Source organism: Hyla sarda, chromosome 1 (assembly GCF_029499605.1).
Source record: "Hyla sarda isolate aHylSar1 chromosome 1, aHylSar1.hap1, whole genome shotgun sequence".
In the NCBI taxonomy this organism is placed as follows: domain Eukaryota; kingdom Metazoa; phylum Chordata; class Amphibia; order Anura; family Hylidae; genus Hyla; species Hyla sarda.
The window spans coordinates 110133704-110152604 of record NC_079189.1 but is presented as its reverse complement, the minus strand read 5'-3'; the positions used below and the strand labels follow the sequence as shown (position 1 = coordinate 110152604).

General features: G+C 38.8%; 1 protein-coding gene across 12 annotated transcripts in view; it reads left to right on the top strand.

The window, feature by feature from the left end:
* Positions 1-12021, top strand: part of STOX2 (storkhead box 2) — a 259571-nt gene extending 247550 nt beyond the window's left edge. For 10 of the 12 annotated variants that reach the window (XM_056560158.1, XM_056560171.1, XM_056560178.1 and 7 more), the window contains one exon: positions 11248-12019. In XM_056560158.1, coding sequence (XP_056416133.1) covers positions 11248-11446 — 199 coding nt within the window. In that variant the 3' untranslated portion in view covers positions 11447-12019. Of the gene's footprint in view, positions 1-11247 lie in introns of all 12 variants that reach the window. The other 2 variants (XR_008889174.1, XM_056560151.1) reach the window with 2 other exon arrangements.
* The last annotated feature ends 6880 nt before the right edge of the window (positions 12022-18901 follow it).

The following is an 18901-nucleotide window of genomic DNA, read 5'->3' as shown; positions in this document are numbered from 1 at the left end:
TGTAAATTTTGGGGGCTTTCGTTTCCACACAGTGCACTTTTTTGGTAAAAATGACACCTTATCTTTATTCTGTAGGTCCATACCGTTACAAGGATACCCAATTTATGTAGATTTTATTTTATTTTAATACTTTAAAAAATTATAACTACATGCACCAAAATGATGTCTAAAATTGTCATCTTCTGGTCCCTATAACTTTATTTGAGGGCAAATTTTTTGCGCCGTGGTCTGCAGTGTTTATTGGTACCATTTTTGTTTTGATGGGACTTTTTATAAAAAATGTTATGGTATATGGAGAAACCAAAAATGCACAATTTTGGACTTTTGTATTTTTTTACGTGTACACCATTGTCCGTGCGGTTTAACTAACATATTTTTATAGATTGGACATTTACGCATGCGGCAGTACCTCAAATTATTATATATTTTTTTTTTTGCAAAGGTAGGGACTTTAGTACCAAGACGCGAGGTCGTACCCCTATGCACTCCGTCCCCAACACATTAATAAATACCTGATCCACAGTGCTCTGGACCTCAGACTTCCAACAAGACAATGATCACACATACGCAGGACAATTCAAGGTCCTTAAGTGGCCCAGAGCCCTGAACTGAACCCAGTTGAACATCACTGGAGAGAACTGAAAATGGCTTCCACTGATGGTCACCCTCCAACCTGACAGAGCTTGAGAGGTTTAGCAGACAAGAATGGCAGAAAATCCCCAAATCCATGAGTGAAAACCTTGTGGCATCATCCCCAAGAAGACTGAAGGCTGAAATCACTGCCAAGGGTCCTTTAAATAAAGGATCTAAGTATATTATATACAATATTTTATTTTATCCTTTTCAATAAAATTAGCAAAGATTTCAAACATTCTGTTCTTACCTTGTCATAATGTGAAAAAAGTAAAAGGGTCTGAAGACTTTCCATATGCATTGTACAATCAATTTGAGACTTGATTTTGCAGAAAATGTTATCAGAAATACTATCATTCTTATTGGTCTATTATCCATATAATCTGGGCATATACAATGGGAAAGATATTCAAAAACTACTGTAATTTCTATTCCAGAGAAAATAAAATGTGTGAGAGTTTATTTTCGTGCCACTTTTGTTTTTTTCACGTCCAACAATTGCCAAATTTGTCGACAAAATATATTTTTTTGTTGCCATCATATTGAATTTTGTGCGCCAAAATTGCAGATTTTACCGACAAATTTTACATCCCCGAAAATTCAGGGGAAGCATCTCATGTAGTATTCCTTGATTACTAGTTCCCAGACATGTGATAACTGTATAAATACAACATTTCTAGGGCTTAAATGTGAGTTCAGGTGCAGTGACCATGAAAAAAATATTTTATTTTATTTTTAAATAACATTTTTCAATAATTATTTATTTTTCAATAATTGATTAAATAACGCCTCTTCCCAAAAAACTAGAGGGAAAAAAAAAAAAAACTACAATCATTTCTTTGATTTCTACACTAGCAAAAAGCTGTTGTGAAATTTTTTATGTAAAATGGACTCTCACCCCTTTGAAAATATCATGTAAAACGTGAAATTTACATAGCCACGCCCACTTTTGCTAAACTGGCGTGACTAGTGTAAACCATGGATAATTCTCATGTAAAATACTTTGAATATCTCATGTGAACTTTTTGATGTGAAGAGTTTTGAATATGATCCCAATGTGTTTGACCTCTTGCAGTCTGTCTGGGAATGTCGTGACTGACAGATGTAACTTCTAAAATGGAAGGCTCTATTTTTAGATGAAGAGTGTGAAAGGGCATTGATGGGGTTTCAGCTGCTGAGCAGACAATGGTGCTTACTCTCCCCGAGCTCCACATGCGTGCCAGCTCAATTTCCAAGTTTATGTATCGCCATGTAATAGCGTGCAAGCTTCTGATGTCATGTTCAACACTCAGCCGTAAAGGGGACAGTGCACATGGGTGAGCAGTCAGACCAAAGTGCATTGATAAGAATAGTTAAGTTACCTGTGTAGTTATTATTCAGACCTGTAATAGGGATTTATGTGAGTTATCCTGTTAGCAGATCTTTTTACTTGTATCATTTAATGACGGTCGATGCATTTATATGCTTTTATCTTGTAGTAATGACTGACTGAGTTGGGCCCCAGGTCTCTTTGCTCCACGTTGTGCCATATTACAGGTTCACTCCAATAGCTGCAAATGCACTCTTACCTTTTTACAAATTATATTACAAACTCCAATTATTAAGAAATTCAGTACATTATCACAACTTGCTTGCTAAACCCTCCGCAGACTGCAACTTTCATCAAAATCACCGGGAGGCCACATACAGACACATATACTGTAGCATAAACATCTGACAGTATCACAAAATCATGTTTTGTTTTTCAAAGCTGGTCACCTCATGCTACTTATCTCTGGACATGTTTAGTTATGAGGAAAGGTATGGGGTGTAGGGGTGCAATAAATAGCAACAACGAGAATTTGGGTGCGTTCGTCACTTTCTCCCGCAGGATACCATGTGATCATGTGCGAACCCCCCCCCCCAAAAAAAATTGTAGTATAAATCACTCTATGAATTGCTGCCACTGTAATTTCTCCACCCCAGAAATGTCAGAACCATTTAACTATTGCCTGAGGTCACAAAATTTGCGACAGCATGCCCCATACAATCATTTCACATATTTGGTATTTTCTAAAAGCCTGGAACCCACTGATTCTGCATATATTCTTAGATTTACCCTCCCTACAATAGGTATGTATAGTGGGGCAAAAAAGTATTTATTCAGCCACCAATTGTGCAAGTTCTCCCACTTAAAAAAATGAGGACTGTAATTTTCATCATAGATATACCTCAACTATGAGAGACAGAAAAAAAATCCATAAAATCACATTGTCTGATTTTTTAAGAATTTATTTGTAAATTATGGTGGAAAATAAGTATTTGGTCACCTACAAACAAGCAAGATTTCTGGCTCTCACAGACCTGTAACAACTTCTTTAAGAGTCTCCTCTGTCCTCCACTCATTACCTGTATTAATGGCACCTGTTTGAACTTGTTGATCAGTATAAAAGACACCTGTCCACAACCTCAAACAGTCACAATCCAAACTTTACTATGATCAAGACCAAAGAGCTGTCGCAGGACACCAGAAACAAAATTGTAGACCTGCACCAAGCTGGGAAGACTGAATCTGCAAAAGGTCAATCAGATGACAACATAGGGGTGGGTCTAAGAGACTGATAAAATAGGCAAGCAGCTTGGTGTGAAGAAATCAACTGTGGGAGCAATTATTAGAAAATGGAAGACATACAAGACCACTGATAATCTCTCTCGATCTGGGGCTCCTCGCAAGATCTCACCCCTTGGTGTCAAAATTATCTCAAAAACGGTGAGCAAAAATCCCAGAACCACACAGGGGGACCTAGTGAATGCCCTGCAGAGAGCTGGGACCAAAGTAACACATGCTACCATCAGTAACACACTACGCTGCCAGCGACTCAAATCATGCAGTGCCAGACGTGTCCCCCTGCTTAAGCAAGTATATGTCCAGGCTTTTCTGAAGTTTGCTAGAGAGCATTTGGATCAAGAAGAGGATTGGGAGAATGTCATATGGTCAGATGAAACAAAGTAGAACTTTTTGGTAAATATTCAACTCGTTTTATTTGGAGGAGAAAGAATGCTGAGTTGCATCTAAAGAACACCATACCTACTGTGAAGCATGGGGGTGAAAACATCATGCTTTGGAGCTGTTTTTCTGCCAAGGGACCAGGATGACTGATCAATGTAACGGAAAGCATGAATAAGGCAATTTATCGTGAGATTTTGAGTTAAAATTTCCTTCCATCAGCAAGGGCATTGAAGATGAAACATGGCTGGGTCTTTCAGCATGACAATGTTCCCAAACACACAGCCCGGGCAACCAAGGAGTGACTGCGTAAGAAGCATTTCAAGGTTCTGGAGTGGCCTAGCCAGTCTCCAGATCTCAACCCCATAGAAGAGATCCATACTACTTTTTTGCAGACTGAAGTTCAAACTTTTCCATCTAGAGCTGTCACTGGGTAGTGTGTTTATTCCTAGAAGATGTAAATTTGTCTTGTACTTTTAAAAGGGTATATACACACATTATATGAAAGGGAGATAAGACATCGTGGAGGGGAAGCTAAAGTTCAAGATACCTTTTTAGAGCACTATCAAACACAATATACAGTCATGGCCTTATTGTTGGCACCCCAGAAATTTTTCTAGAAACTGAAGTATCTCTCACAGAAAAGGATTGCAGTAACACATGTTTTGCTATACATATGTTTATTCCCTTTGTGTGTATTGGAACTAAACCAAACAAGGGAGGGAAAAAAGCAAATTGGACATAATGTCGCATCAAACTCCAAAAATGGTCTGGACAAAATTATTGGCACCCTTTCAAAATTGTGGAAAAATAAAATAGTTTCAAGCATGTGATGCTCCTTTTAACCTCTTAACTCCTTAAGGACACAGGGTGTACCTGTACTCCCTGAGTCCACTCCTTTCTATTACACGGGGCCACAGCATCATAGCGGGTAGGGCCCTGCCCTGTGGCTAATAGCGTGCGGCACTGATCACGGTGCTGCGCTCTAATAACCCTTTAGACGTGGCGTTCAAAGTGGATCGCCGTGTCTAAAATGAAACAAAACTGCTGCCGGTTAGCTCAGGGGGCTGTTTGGGATAGTCACAGCAAAATCGCAGTGTCTCAAACAGCTGTAGGACACAAGGAGGGTCCCCTTACCTGCCTCCTGGTGTCCGATCACTGAATGACTGCTCAGTGCCTGAGATCCAGGCATGAGCAGTTAAGCGGCAGAATCATTGATCCTATGGGATAACAAAGATCAATGTAAAAGATCAGTGTGTGCAGTGTTATAGCCCTCTATGGGGGCTATAACATTGCAAAAATAAAGTGAAAAAAAAATCATTTAGCCCCTTCCCTTATAAAAGTTTGAATTATCCCCCCCCCCCCCCCTTTCCCATTTAAAAAAAAAAGTGGTATCGTCGCGTGCGGGTAGTTTACTTTCACTTTAGACGTGGCGATCAACTTTGAACGCCGCGTCTAAAGGTTAATAGCGGGCTGCACCGCGATCAGTGCCGCATGCTATTAGCCACGGGTCCTGTCCCGATTGTTAGAGGCCAGGCCTGACCCGCTATGATGTGGGGCCACGTTGTGGCCTCGCGTTATAGAAAGGGAGAGAACTCATGACGTACAGATACGCCCTGGGTCCTTAAGTGGTTAAACTCACCTGGGGCAAGTAACAGGTGTGGATTATATAAAAATCACACCTGAAAGCAGATAAAAAGGAGAGAAGTTCACTTAGTCTTTGCATTGTGTGTGCCACACTAAGCATGAACAACAGAAAGAGGAGAAGAGAACTGTCTGAGGACTTAAGAACCAAAATTGTGGAAAAATATCAAAATTGTAGATAAGCAGCCCCAAACAAGTTCTAAAGATATTCAAGCTGTCCTGCAGGCTCAGGGAGCATAAGTGTCAGCCCATACTATCCGTTGACATTTAAAATGTAATGAAACACTATGGCAGGAGACCCAGGAGGACCCCACTGCTGACACAGAGACATAAAAAAGCAAGACTACATTTTGCCATTTTGGGTTTGTTGTGCTGCTTCTGGCACTGGGTGCCTTGAATGTGTTCAAGGCATCATGAAATCTGAGGATTACCAATGTATTTTGGGTCGTAGCGTACAGCCCAGTGTCAGAAAGCTGTGTTTGCGCCCGAGATCTTGGGTCTTCCAGCGGGACAGTGACCCCAAACATATGTCAAAAAGCCCCCAGAAATGGATGGCAACAAAACGCTGGAGGGTTCTCAAGTGGCCAGCAATGAGTCCAGATCTAAATCCCATTGAACACCTGTGGAGAGATCTTAAAATTGCTGTTGGGAAAAGGCGCCCTTCCAATAAGAGAGGCCTGGAGCAGTTTGCAAAGGAAGAGTGGTCCAAAATTCCGGCTGAGAGGTGTAAGAAGCTTATTGATGGTTATAGGAAGCGACTGATTTCAGTTATATTTTCCAAAGGGTGTGCAACCAAATATTCAGCTAAGGGTGCAGATAATTTTGTCCAGACCATTTTTGGAGTGTGGTGTGACATTATGTCCAATTTGCTTTTTTCCCCTCCCTTTTTTGGTTTATTTCCAATACACACAAAGGGAATAAACATGTGTATAGCAAAACATGTGTTACTGCAATCCTTTTCTGTGAGAAATACTTCATTTTCTAGAAAAATTTCACAGGTAGTATGGATCCTACGTAGGCCCAAATCAGGTTTAAGCATGATGTATGGAAAGATATATCTGTATGAACAGCTCCATTATGTGGCATCAAATAGAGTACAAAGTATGAGTATATGGAAAAGTAAGGCCCTATATAACTCTATGGGCTCTGTATTATGGCTCCAAACTTGAGATTGTATGAAGCTGAAATACAGTCCTCTGCAAATGTTTTCATACTTCATAGCAAGACAGGATTAGCCTCTTGTCTGTAGAGGTTGTTTGTATATACAGTCTTGGTGGTTGTCACTTCCTGTGGGGAAAGGTTCGTTGTGGTAGACAAGTCATGTGTGGTTGAAACGTTACTGCTGAGCATCATATGGTTATCTCAACAATGAGTCTGCCCAGTATGGTGTCAGCAGTCTTCATGCTTGAAGATCAGGTGGGAATACTGTATAACCAAGGAAAGGACAATGCTTTATGCAGTATTTTGTCAGGGTGCCTATTAAAATCAGTAGACTTCTTGTAATCAATACAGTAGTGTCAGTGTGTCCCCAAGTATTGGACAGGGTAACCATGCCATAATGGGTTCTATGAAATGGGGCTGTCTGAGAGCGCAGTGGCAAAATGTCATGTGTTTTTCTCATGTTCAGAATGATAAAGAATACATAAAGGACAAAGGTAGGAAACACAAGAAAATCTTAGGGGGAGATTTCTCAAAACCTGTCCAAAGGAAGAGTGGTGCAGTTACCCATAGCAACCAATCAGATTGCTTCTTTTATTTTAAAAGAGGCCTGTGAAAAATAAAATAAGCAATCTGGTTGCTATGGCAACTGCACCACTCTTCCTCTGCACAGGTTCTGATAAATCTTCCCCTTAGTGTGGTTCATCGTTCAATAATTCTATGTTTCATGTGCAAAATGTTCAATTGTGTTTTGTTAAATGAATTGTGAATGCCTGTATATCAATTCAGCTCTGAGTACAACAAGGCTATGTTTTTAGGCATCTTTGATACCTAAGTACCTACTTTTTCTGTTGCATTAATTTCACCAATAACCCCTTTGGACATGTCAGAATATTTTAGTGGAGGTTGTGGATAAGCTGTGAAACACCAAAGGCCGAAACCACAACCCCTCAGCTTAGTCATATGGTGTAGGACTCCAACCTAAATCTTATTCACCAGATAAGTAATAAATGATAGCTTGATGGGGGCCTGGCACCATACAGATGGCTTCCATATTCCATTATATAAAGGGGTTCTCCGGTGGATTATTATTATTTTTTTTTTTAAATCAACTGGTGCCAGAAAGTTAAACAGATTTGTGAATTCCTTCTATTAAAAAATCTTACATCTTCCAGTACTTATCAGCTGCTGTATGCTCCTCAGGAAGTTTGATTGTTCTTTTTTGCCTGACAACAGTGCTCTCTGCTGACACCTCCGTTCATGTCAGGAACTGAATGGTTCAAATGTACATGTGTGGTGACAAGGTGGTTTTATTGCCATTGTTTATCAATTTTCTTCATTTCAGGAGGTGGGACTGTTTGGTAGTTGTACACGCACAGTTACTTTCTCTCTTAGGGATTGTATACCACAGAAGTATGCCAGAAGATACATTTAAACAGTATCTAAACATATGCTGTGGTATAGCCGTAGACTTCCATTATGTAAAAGATGGCGAAAGTTTGTCAGTTTGGACCTGTTTTTGTCCCCTGTATGTTTGTGCGCAATTCTTTGTGGCATAAAAAAGTTCTGCATGCACTACTTTTTCTGTCGTAGTTCTGGTGAACATCTAATGAACAGGTTGGCACTGTGCTGGGCTGCTGATTTACACAGTACAGTACTATATATAGGCATGTGGAGGAGAGGGAGTTTCTGATGCACTGGGTTTGCAAGGTGCTATGTGAGCAATGAAAGAAACAGCAACAGGTGATAGCAAGGAAAAAGTTGCACTAAGCACTGAACTGCTGCTAATGAATACAAGCTAAATGGGAGAGAATATACTGTAGCACTATGGGCATGATAAGAAAAAAGAAATGATCTAGCACTTGAAGAAACTGTAGCTTTATGAAATCCTCATTAAAAACAGCATGGAAGGACTTCAACACTTCACAACGTCTGACACATCTTGACGCGTTTCGAGCACATGTTCTCTTGACAGAGCGCATGCGCTCGAAACGCGTCAAGATGTGTCAGACTTTGTGAAGTGTTGAAGTTGTTCCATGCTTTTTTTAATGAGGATCTAACAATAAAGCTGTAGTTTCTTCAAGTGCTGGATCATTCCGTTTTTTCTTATCGTTTGGACACTGAGAGTCTGAGTGGGAATCCGTGCATGAGACCTAGCAGGTGAGCTGGACTGTCCTTGAATTTTCTAGCACTGTGGACATACAGCAATAAGTACACTGGTATTTACACAAGGCACATCTGTCCTGAGCTTTGTGGCTGGTGAGGGATAAAATGGAATCCTTGATTTACCTTTCAGGAACAATGTGAATCAACTGACTCAGGCAGCTTACAAGTAAACGTTCAAGGCTTTCTCTGTCTCTATCACTCTCTACTAATTATAAGCACATGTAAGCCCCACCCCTTCTTCCTGCTCTACTAGAGACAAAATCCCCCTGAAAACAAGCAGTGTTCAGTAGATTGCAGGGAAGAGAGACACCTAGTGTCCAAAACTTTTGCTCTGTTTTTCTGAGGTAAGGAGTCATTTTTAGTGAATTTAGTGATATAGTTATTATATTAGAGATAAAAATGGAGGACATTTTTTTTACTTTGCTCATATAAATCATTACATATATGGAAAAAATAAGCAGGTTTAGAATACTATGGTCCAGATTTACTAATCTTGTCTTTTAGTTAGACAGTACAAACTAGATAATCTAAAATTGTGCCAGATTTATCACCGTGTATCATTCTGTTGGTAAATATCACAAATCTGCAAACAGCCTAGTGCTTGGGTCTCAAATTGGCGGCCCTCCGGATGTGGCAAAACTTCAACTCCCAGCATGCCCAGACAGCCAAAGGCTGTCTGGGCATGCTAGGAGTTGAAGTTTTGCCACATCTGGAGGGCCACCAGTTTGAGACCCATGCACTAGTGTATGTTATGACCAACTATTTGTTGGCTTACTATACTCCAGATTATTACTACCCAGTTTTGGAGCATGCAATTGGAGCCAACTTTTCCGGCACATTTTCGTGTCTACAAACCCCTTCATTCTGGGGATTGTAGGAATATAGAAGATTCTATTAATCCCTTAACGACGCAGGACGTAAATGTACGTCCTGGCGAGGTGGTACTTAACGCACCAGGACGTACATTTACATCCTAAGGGCCCGTTCACACGTCGGAATTCAAGAGGAATTTACTCGAGTAATTCCTCTTGAATTATCCGCTCCAAAAGAATTGCCATCTCCTCTGCCATTGACTTCAATGTAATTTTTGCTGTCCTGTTCACACAGCGTAAATTCCGCAAGCGGAATTCCGACGCTGAATTCCGTTCCGCTTGAAGAAAGAGCATGTTCATTCTTCAAGTGGAATCCGCTAGCAGAATTCAATTGAAGTCAATGGGAAAACATTTTTACGCCCGAGATCGTTTCCGATTTACGCGGAATTTGCGCGGAAAAATTTAGGAGACAGCCCATGGAAAAAGGATGACCCATTCTCCACCCCACACTCCACCCTTTTTTTTACTCGTCAGCCATTTTAGGACAAGATAGAAGCAGAGCAAAGTGCTGTCTTTCCAAAATCTGTTAAAAATGAGCGAAACTAATGATATTAATTATTAAGAAACTAATTTCTGACTAGCACAATCATAAAATGGCTGATTTGGCCCTCCCACAAACCCTCCCCTTCCTTCTTCCCCCTTTCCGCGCGCATTTCCGCTCGCAATGAAATTTCGATTTTTCGGACATCATTTTTTCTGCTCGAATTCCGACGTGTGAATGCACCCATAGCATAACAGCGAGCATCGGAGCCATGCCCGGATCATGCGCGGCAGGTCCCGGCTGCTGATCGCAGCCAGGGACCCGCCCGTAATGGCAGACATCCGCGATCCCGCGGATGTCCGCCATTAACCCCTCAGATGCTGTGATCAATACAGATCACGGCATCTGCAGCATCCCGGTCATTAAAATGGATGATCGGATCGCCCGTGGCGCTGCCGTGGCGATCCGATCATCCAGCACGGCAGACGGAGGTCCCCTCACCTGGCTCTGCTGCCTTCCTGGCATCTTCTGCTCTGATCTGCCTTCCCGCAGACCAGAGCAGAAGATGACCGATAATGCTGATCAGTGCTGTGTCCATAGCACTGAACCGTATTAGCAATCGAGTGATGGGGACTATTAAAGTGTAAAAATAAAAGTAAATAAAAATAATTAGAAAATCTTCCTCCCCCAATAAAAACGTAAATTGTCCCATTTTCCCTATTTCACCCCCAAAAAGTGTTTAAAAAATATTATATACATATTTGGTATCGCTGCATGTGTAAATATCTGAACTATTAAAATAAAATGTTAATGATACCATACGGTGAACGGCGTGAACGTAAAAAAAAAGTCCAAAATAGCTGCTTTTTTATAACATTTTATTCCAAAAAAATGAATAAAAAATGGCTTAAAAGTTTTATATAAGCAAATATGGTATCAATAAAAACTACAGATTACGGCGCAAAAAATGAGCCCTCATACCGCCACTTATACGGAAAATTGAAAAAGTTTTAGGTCTTCAAAATAGGGGGATCTTAAACATACTAATTTGGTTAAAAAGTTTGAGCTTTTTTTTAAGCGCAACAGTAATAGAAAAGTATGTTAGGAGGCGAGGAGGAAAAAATGAAAAAGTAAAAATAAAATTGTCTGCGTCCTTATGGCCCAAATGGGCTGAGTCCTTAAGGGGTTAATAAAGACAACGAGGTCCTAATGACTTGTCCAAAGAGAGTTAATGATTATGTCTCAATAGTTATTTGCTACATAGAAAGTGATTTCATATTTCACAGTTGTTGTTCTTCTCTCCCCAGTACACGTGAAAGCCTGGCTTCCAATACTTCAAGTATTGTTGAAAGTAACAGACGGCAGAACCCAGCTCTCAGTCCTGCCCACGCTGGTGCTGGTCCAGCTTTTAACTTCCGAACATCTGCTGCAGAAACCACAACAACGGATGCTGATAAACTACAGAAACCCGCTAACTGTTTGCAAGCTTCTGTAACTAGTGTTTGATAGCCGCTCAGCCTCAAATCTTGTTCTGTTTCATCCTCTACAGCAAAGTTTACTACACTGGGACCGATGTTTACATCTCTTTACAAGCAAGCCTCACATCCACAGTTTTTGTGTCTTTCTAAAACTGTGCTGCTAATTAGCCCAGGGGGCAACAACAAGAACAGAATACCAACTTTTTGTAGTATTATTATTGTTATTATTATTTTGGTTTTGTTCTTTTTTTTTTTTTTCTTGCCATCATTTTTTTTCCCCATAACGTAGAGCTCAGTAGAAAGTGAAAAATGATAGAAGTAAATATGCACATTATTCTTCATGTAAATGTAACAGAGCACATTCAAGAGTCTAAACACTGTAATTTTCTTATTTTATTTTTTGGGGCGCTGTGCGGCATACAGCAGAGTACTTCCTTTAAAGCAGCGGTGCTCGGTAGAAAACACAACTTTGTAGATTTGCAGAACAGTTTTTATTCTGTCCTGTGTTATAAATAAAGAGAAATAGAGAAAAGAATATTTATTTTTACCAAGACACAAATGATATGAACCTAATTTTAAATGTATACACTATATATATATATATATATATATATATATATATATATATATATGTATATAGTGTGTATATATATGTGTGCGTATGTGTGTGTGTGTGTATATATATATATATACACACACACACACACACACACACACACATATATACCTACTTAGTGCCCATGATGTCCAGCCAATGTAAAGAACCAAAATACTAAACCATATCACACTGCAATAAGAAGTGCTACATTTGTGCTTTTTATCTTCTGGCTATCTACATACACGTTATTGTGTTGTCACATATAACTATAAAATGTATTGGATGTGTTGTTCAGGGACCTGCATGCAGTATACAGAATGACAGTTGTATTACTCCTCTCTATAATAATACACTAGTTAACAATACAATATTATCAAAAAGCAAACAAACTACAGAAACTCATCATGACAGTAAAAAGGAAGGCACTCTTTCAAGATAGAATATGGAAGGCAAGCCTATTCTGTTGTAACCATGTCAGGTTGTAGGTTACTGGTACTCGTTGTGTACAAAGCCATGATCATTCATATATTTTTACCCAGATATAGGTTAACATAGGTTAATACAGTTACATTACCAAGCCTACTTTTTAGAAACAAGGAGTATGTAACCTAAAGCCCATTTAATAGTCGTTGTAATAAACCAAATAGTGACTCAATTAACCAAAATAGCATTTGCATTGTGATATTCTATTGTATACATCTAAATTATCTAAATTTCCCATAGAGATGGAAGATTCCATATTGACTGCATGGATTTCTTTCTGCATTGTTTTGCAGAGGGACATCTAGTTGGGCTTAAGATGTGAGGGACATCAAAATACAGTCTGTCATGGTTAAATGTTTAGCTAGATGTACATACTATAGATAACAACTTTAAAAAAAAAAGTTTTTTAGATGTCAAAAAAAAAATCCCTCTGCTGACATGAAAATTTGGAGAATATTAAAGGGAACCTGTCATCACTTTCATGCCACCTGAACCACAAGTCATCTGGGCATCCCCAGCAATCCCCCCACACACACACACCAACCTTGATAGATTTTGTCCTGTTTGAAAATAGGTAGAAATTCTCAATCAGGGCTGGTGGGGTCAGGAGAAGCCACTGTGTATTGCCCGGATGACTTGTGGTTCTGGCCACACGACAGGGCTCGGCATACTTGTACATGGGCTGTGTCTGGTATTTCAGCTGAGTCCCATTTACTTGACTCAGGCTGCAACACGAGCCCAAAGATAAGGTTGTCAAAAGTAGACTTTTTTCCAATGGTGGATAACCCCCCCCCCCCCCCTTAGTTTCCATTGAAGGGGTGAGTTACTTGTGTGGCTTTCAACCACCCTTTGTGGGTATCATCATCTTATGGACAAAAATGAAATGAATTCTAGCTTTTATAATCAAACAAGGACCATTAACCTATCACTGACTGTTGTGCAACCAACCTAAACCATGAACAACAGGCATTGCCTGACAGCCTTTCATACCCATCAATTGTCATCAAGACTCACATTACTATAAGGGATTTACTATTAGCCCATTTCCTTTAACCATGTTGCCCACGTAAATGCTGCCTCATGGACTAAGAAGCCATCAGAGTGTTTAGCTGAGCGTTTTAGAGCGCTGTGAAGCTTATTTATGCTGTATCTTTATTCACAAGACATTTTGCTAGAACAATACACTTTCCATATCTGTAGACTTACACATTATCACTTATGTATACCTAGCGCTGCTGCTTTAAACTCCTATGTGAAAGGTTCCACTGTGCCAGAAATCTTAGCACCACCAATAAAATAGCAGCAGAGTGGAGCTGTTGTTATACTGAGCATACAGAGTGCCAAACATTACCTAAGTAGCAATATGGCTGTATATATTCAATCATATAAATATGTGACAATGAAATGTTAGGAGGTTAGATTTTTGTGCCATCAGATAACTATAAATTTGTTTGGGTGGAACATGCCCTTTTACAAATTTTGAAGCTTAGTGTTGGGAACACAAATAAGAGACAAATAATCTGACACAGATTTTGTAGTGCTCAGAGCAGTTGTCACTTCACTTTCTCTGCATAGTGTTAGGAAGAAGTTACAATATGGCGACCTCTACAAAGCACTCTGGTCCAAATTTTGGATCCATAAAAGCTTTTTAAAGGACTTGTTCAGCCCCAAAATTACGACTGGCACAGGATGACTTAAAAATAAAAACGAAAGTCATACCTGCCCTGATCCACTGCAGCTACTGTTCCTGTGCTCCCAGTCCTTGGTGCTTACTGCTGCTTTTTGATATCTGTGAAACATCAACCAAACAAGAAATGCCAACTCAGCCAGTCTCTTGCCAGGGCAGATTTCAGCATTGTAAGGGACTGGCTGAGTGGGCAGTTCCTGTGAGGTTGAGGTATCATAGGAATGAAGAAGAAGAGGTGAGCAGCGGGGGCTGGGAGCATTGTAGCTGCAGCTTCAGGGGATCAGGGCAGATGTTACTTTCTTCTATATGTTTACATCACCCTGTGCCGATTGTTATTTTCTTTTCTGGGGTTGAACAACCCCTTTAAAGGGCAATTATTAAAAATTACCTTGTTCTGCTCTGTTTATACATAGATAAACATCATGCAAGTGGATATCATAATACATCTTCAAAAAACATACGTAGCATAGAATTTTGTTGAAAAAATTCTAAATGGGCATGTACAAGCCAATAAAAAGAAAGTGATATAAGTGTGAAAAAACAGTCTACTGACTTTAAAACAGCCCTAGGCAAAAAAATTATTGTAGTTGAACACCTTTTTGTTCACATTTTTGGTTGCATTTATAACCATATTAGTCACCAGCTGGTTTCCTGCATTAAAGGGGTTCTTCAACTTTGGCTGCATCCACCCAAAACAGAAAGGAGGCTACTTGGTCATTTATTATAATTCCTGTAATGATACATTTGTACCTGCATAGGGAATTATACTGTTTGAAAACTCTTTAACTTTGCATACTTCCCTATATAAGTACAATATCCTGCATAATATGTATCGGAGGACAACCAGGTAGTTTATATATAACTGTGAAGATATAAGCAGCTAACAGTAAATAACCCCTTTAATAGATAATTGGAACATAAGTTGTTGGGGCAACAAAGACCCCGTAGTAATATGAAGTCAAACGGCATAAAACAGTCTTTATTTGACTTTTGATATTTAAGCCCAAGAACTAGTTTTTTCTAGTTTGGTTGTTTTTGTAATTTTAGTTCTCCTTTTAAATTTATTTGTATGGGAAAAAAGGCAAGAATAGCCTAGTAACATGATTTCTTTCAAACGGAAGGATATAATTTTTTTTTATAATGTGGATTAGATTGTAATGCCTAAATTAGGCTTCTCAAAATAACACGATTTGTGATGGTGATCATTAGAACAAAGCATTAAGTACGTTGGAACATTTGGGCATTCTTTTCACACAAAAATATTGCTTATCCTTTATGAAATTTGTGACTGGAACAAAAAAAAAAAAACATTTGTGTTTTGTTTTACATTTCAGTTTTACAAGTGGAGAAAAATGTGCAAAGTCAGGGTGAATGTGAATTTTTAATTTTCTGAATATGATTATAGAATGTTTCAATATTGGAAACTAGATGCCTGAATCTTTGCAAGGTGAATGGTGGGAATATTTAGTTCCAGAAGTAGTGTTCTATCACATAGCTGAATCCATAGTCATGCCAGTTGGATACAATCTTTAAGATTATGGTGCCCATTCCTAACACTCTTTACTGACAATAGTAATAGACATTATTGTTTAACTGTATAATTCATTTTTGAAGCACATGTCGACACTATAGATGCAATGCTGGTCGTGAGCTTTGGATTTTGGCTATGTTCTAGAATGCAACTAGCTCTGTAAAGATACCCTCAGCATCTCCACTTGTTTTGTTTTTTTGAGTATTTTAAGTGGTGCTGTGGATCTAGAACAAAGAGGACTGATTTTATTGATCTTTTCCTTGCTCCAACAAAACAAACAGCTTCTTAACATTTCATAGTTGTCTCTAGGTAAAGAGATGAAGGAATGTATCTCAGAATATAGTAAAATCTTTGCTCCTAGAAAAGGCTTGTGTTTTTGCTGTACTGATATACAGCTTCATCTACAAAAGAGCATCTGTAGTTCATGTAGCTATGTTCATGATTTTGACTCTTTTTGAGATTTAAAGTGTATCTGTCAAATACTCACAATGGAAGAAGCCATTTTGTGTGTCCTGGCTCTGTGATGTCAGCAGTTGTTCTGAACTGGCAATGTGAATATGGTGTCAGCACACTAAATATTAGCTTTTCCTTTTTTATTTTATTTTCTCTATTCTTTAGATTACAGATACACTTTAAGCTGACCACACAGGAGAAGAAATTTATGTTCACTGCTCACTTATATCCTGTATTTTTATTTTCGTGTTCAATTAAAATATGGAGAAGTTTGCTTTTAACACTTCTGGCCCATTAGACTGGTTACCTGAAGTGTTAAGAGTTTTTCCCTGGTAAAACTTCAAAGTGCAAAAGAGCAGAACTCAAAGAAGGGCAGCTGAGGACAGGGCTGTGTTTGTTTCCACTGCCTGATCTGGATACGTGGCTCTCAGGATGAGCTGTGTACATTGATTTCTCTACACGCAGCATGTCATGAGAGCTACATATACTGATGTGGCTATATAAACAAACATAACCATGTCCTCAGCGGCAGTCCCTGGAGTCCATCGTGTGGACCGAGCACTGATGTGTTGTTATGAAAAGCTTGTAACAACGGACTTGTCCTATCTAATGGGCCCCAAGTGTTAGAAGCGAACCTCCCTTTTTAATGGGTGCTAGGTTACCACTTTTGGTAGACTGAATACAATGATTTTCAACAAGTCCATTACTATTATTTTTAGCAGACAAGATTTTAGATGGCTTTTCAAATGTCTCGAAATAAACATTTTAAATGTACCCAGAACTAGAAGTAGAGACAATATGGCAATAATGAAACGGCTATTTTATAATATCCTCTTACATCTTCTTAAGTCCTTTGAATACCCAAGTGAAATCCAAAATTACAATATGCAGTATTAGGATCTAGAGATCAGAACTTTTATATGACAGCCTGTGTGTAGATAATAACAAGCAGGTTACAATGTTACAGAAATCCAAGTACTGTCTACTGGTTTTAGATTTTATTTTGGAGCTGGAGGCATTCCAATTCTGAGAATGCCCTTACGTGCAGCCTCAAAACATCGACCTAAATCTAATGGCTTTTTGCACACTTGATTCTTATTGTTGCTACAGTACATGTTGCGTTTTTTGCTAATGTGTTTTCTTTGTTTTTATTTTCTGTTTTTACATACAACTACCTCCACAACTTTTAAACGGCAGCAATGTTAAAGTATACTGTACAAAACAAACATTCTAATCATATGGAATACTCCATGATCCATCAACATTTTTGTAGATTGAATCATCATTTTTCATGACCATGGTTTATTTCCACTAAGACTACATTTGGGTTTTTATATAAAATGTATATTGTAAATTAAGGGCAAACAATCCTTCTTTTTTTTTTTTTTGCTTTTATTTTGTTTCATCATGGTTGGAATATTCACCAACACTTTCCGTTACAGCTGAAGGTTTCTTCCTGTTGTCACTTGGCCATTGCAAGTTTTCAGGGGCCAGTGACCTCCGTCATACATTTGCCAGCCTGACTTTCCTATGACGAACAAAGCCAGATCTTTCAATACTACCGATGAGTTGACTCCACTATGACATTGTTGTTTATCGATGAGACTTAAACTGAAAGAAGTCATAATTTCTTCAAGTCAGTGACTGAATGTGACTATTGCATTAGGGGAATAAAGTCAATACATACAAGGAGGACTTTACTGTATGTTTAAAAAGAATTTTGCAGCCAAGACTGCCTTGTATAAATGTGTTTGCACTGAAAAAAATAATAAAAAAAACTCTAATTCTCGGTCTCTGGTTGCTGTAAAGGTCATCCAAATATGGATGTTTTGTTTATATTGTATAGAATTTCATATAAAAGAAAATACAGTTCATGAGATGTCTTCCCTGACGTTACTGATTTCTAACAGCACATTTGTATCATGGTTTTTATTGTGTCGGTGTATCATATTGTAAAGGATGTTTTACCTGTCATGCTTAGCATAATAACTTAAAAGGACAAAAGTTCACAGGGATTTTTTTTTGTAAGCTTATATTCAAAAGTCCCTTTCTATGTCAATATTGTGTCCATGTTGGTTCTGTAGTGTTGTGTGAAATATCCAATCTTTTTTTTTTTTTTTTTTTTTTGGATTGTGTTACTTTCTAAAATATTAAATAACATTTTGGTTATATGGTTTAAGTTAACAGACTTTTTGTGCTACAGAGAGTTAGGCCATAGGGACCTCCTATTTAAGGTGTCTTTTATTGTAATGTTAGAATGATTGACATCTTGTATTTTTAGTCATGATATATGCAGTGCCGACATATTTTGTAGCTCTGTATAGAGTGTGTACTGTCAAAGGGAGCTCCAGTGCTGTAACCTGGCTCTGCAACCACACAATGTATGGAACCAAGGCTTTCATATCCATTCACTGTGTTGGCATCCGGTGCGGCAGCTGTGCTAAACAGCTGAATGACAGGGTGCCGAGCATCCTATACAAATTGCTTCCCTTTAATTTCCTCACCATGAACCTTTTACAGTTTCAAAAGCACTGCTTTAAATGGTTGGACATTACATCCTCCTGTAGGTGTCAGTAAAGAGACCATTGTTGCCTTTTTGGAGGAGAGCTGTTTTCCAAGTACACTCTCCCCCCACTTTAGGGCTAGTATTATATCCTAAATATGTTTCTTGGAGTGTGAAGTTGAGCTCATAATACTAGTACTGCAAAATAAAATTGTCAGTCACTAATTG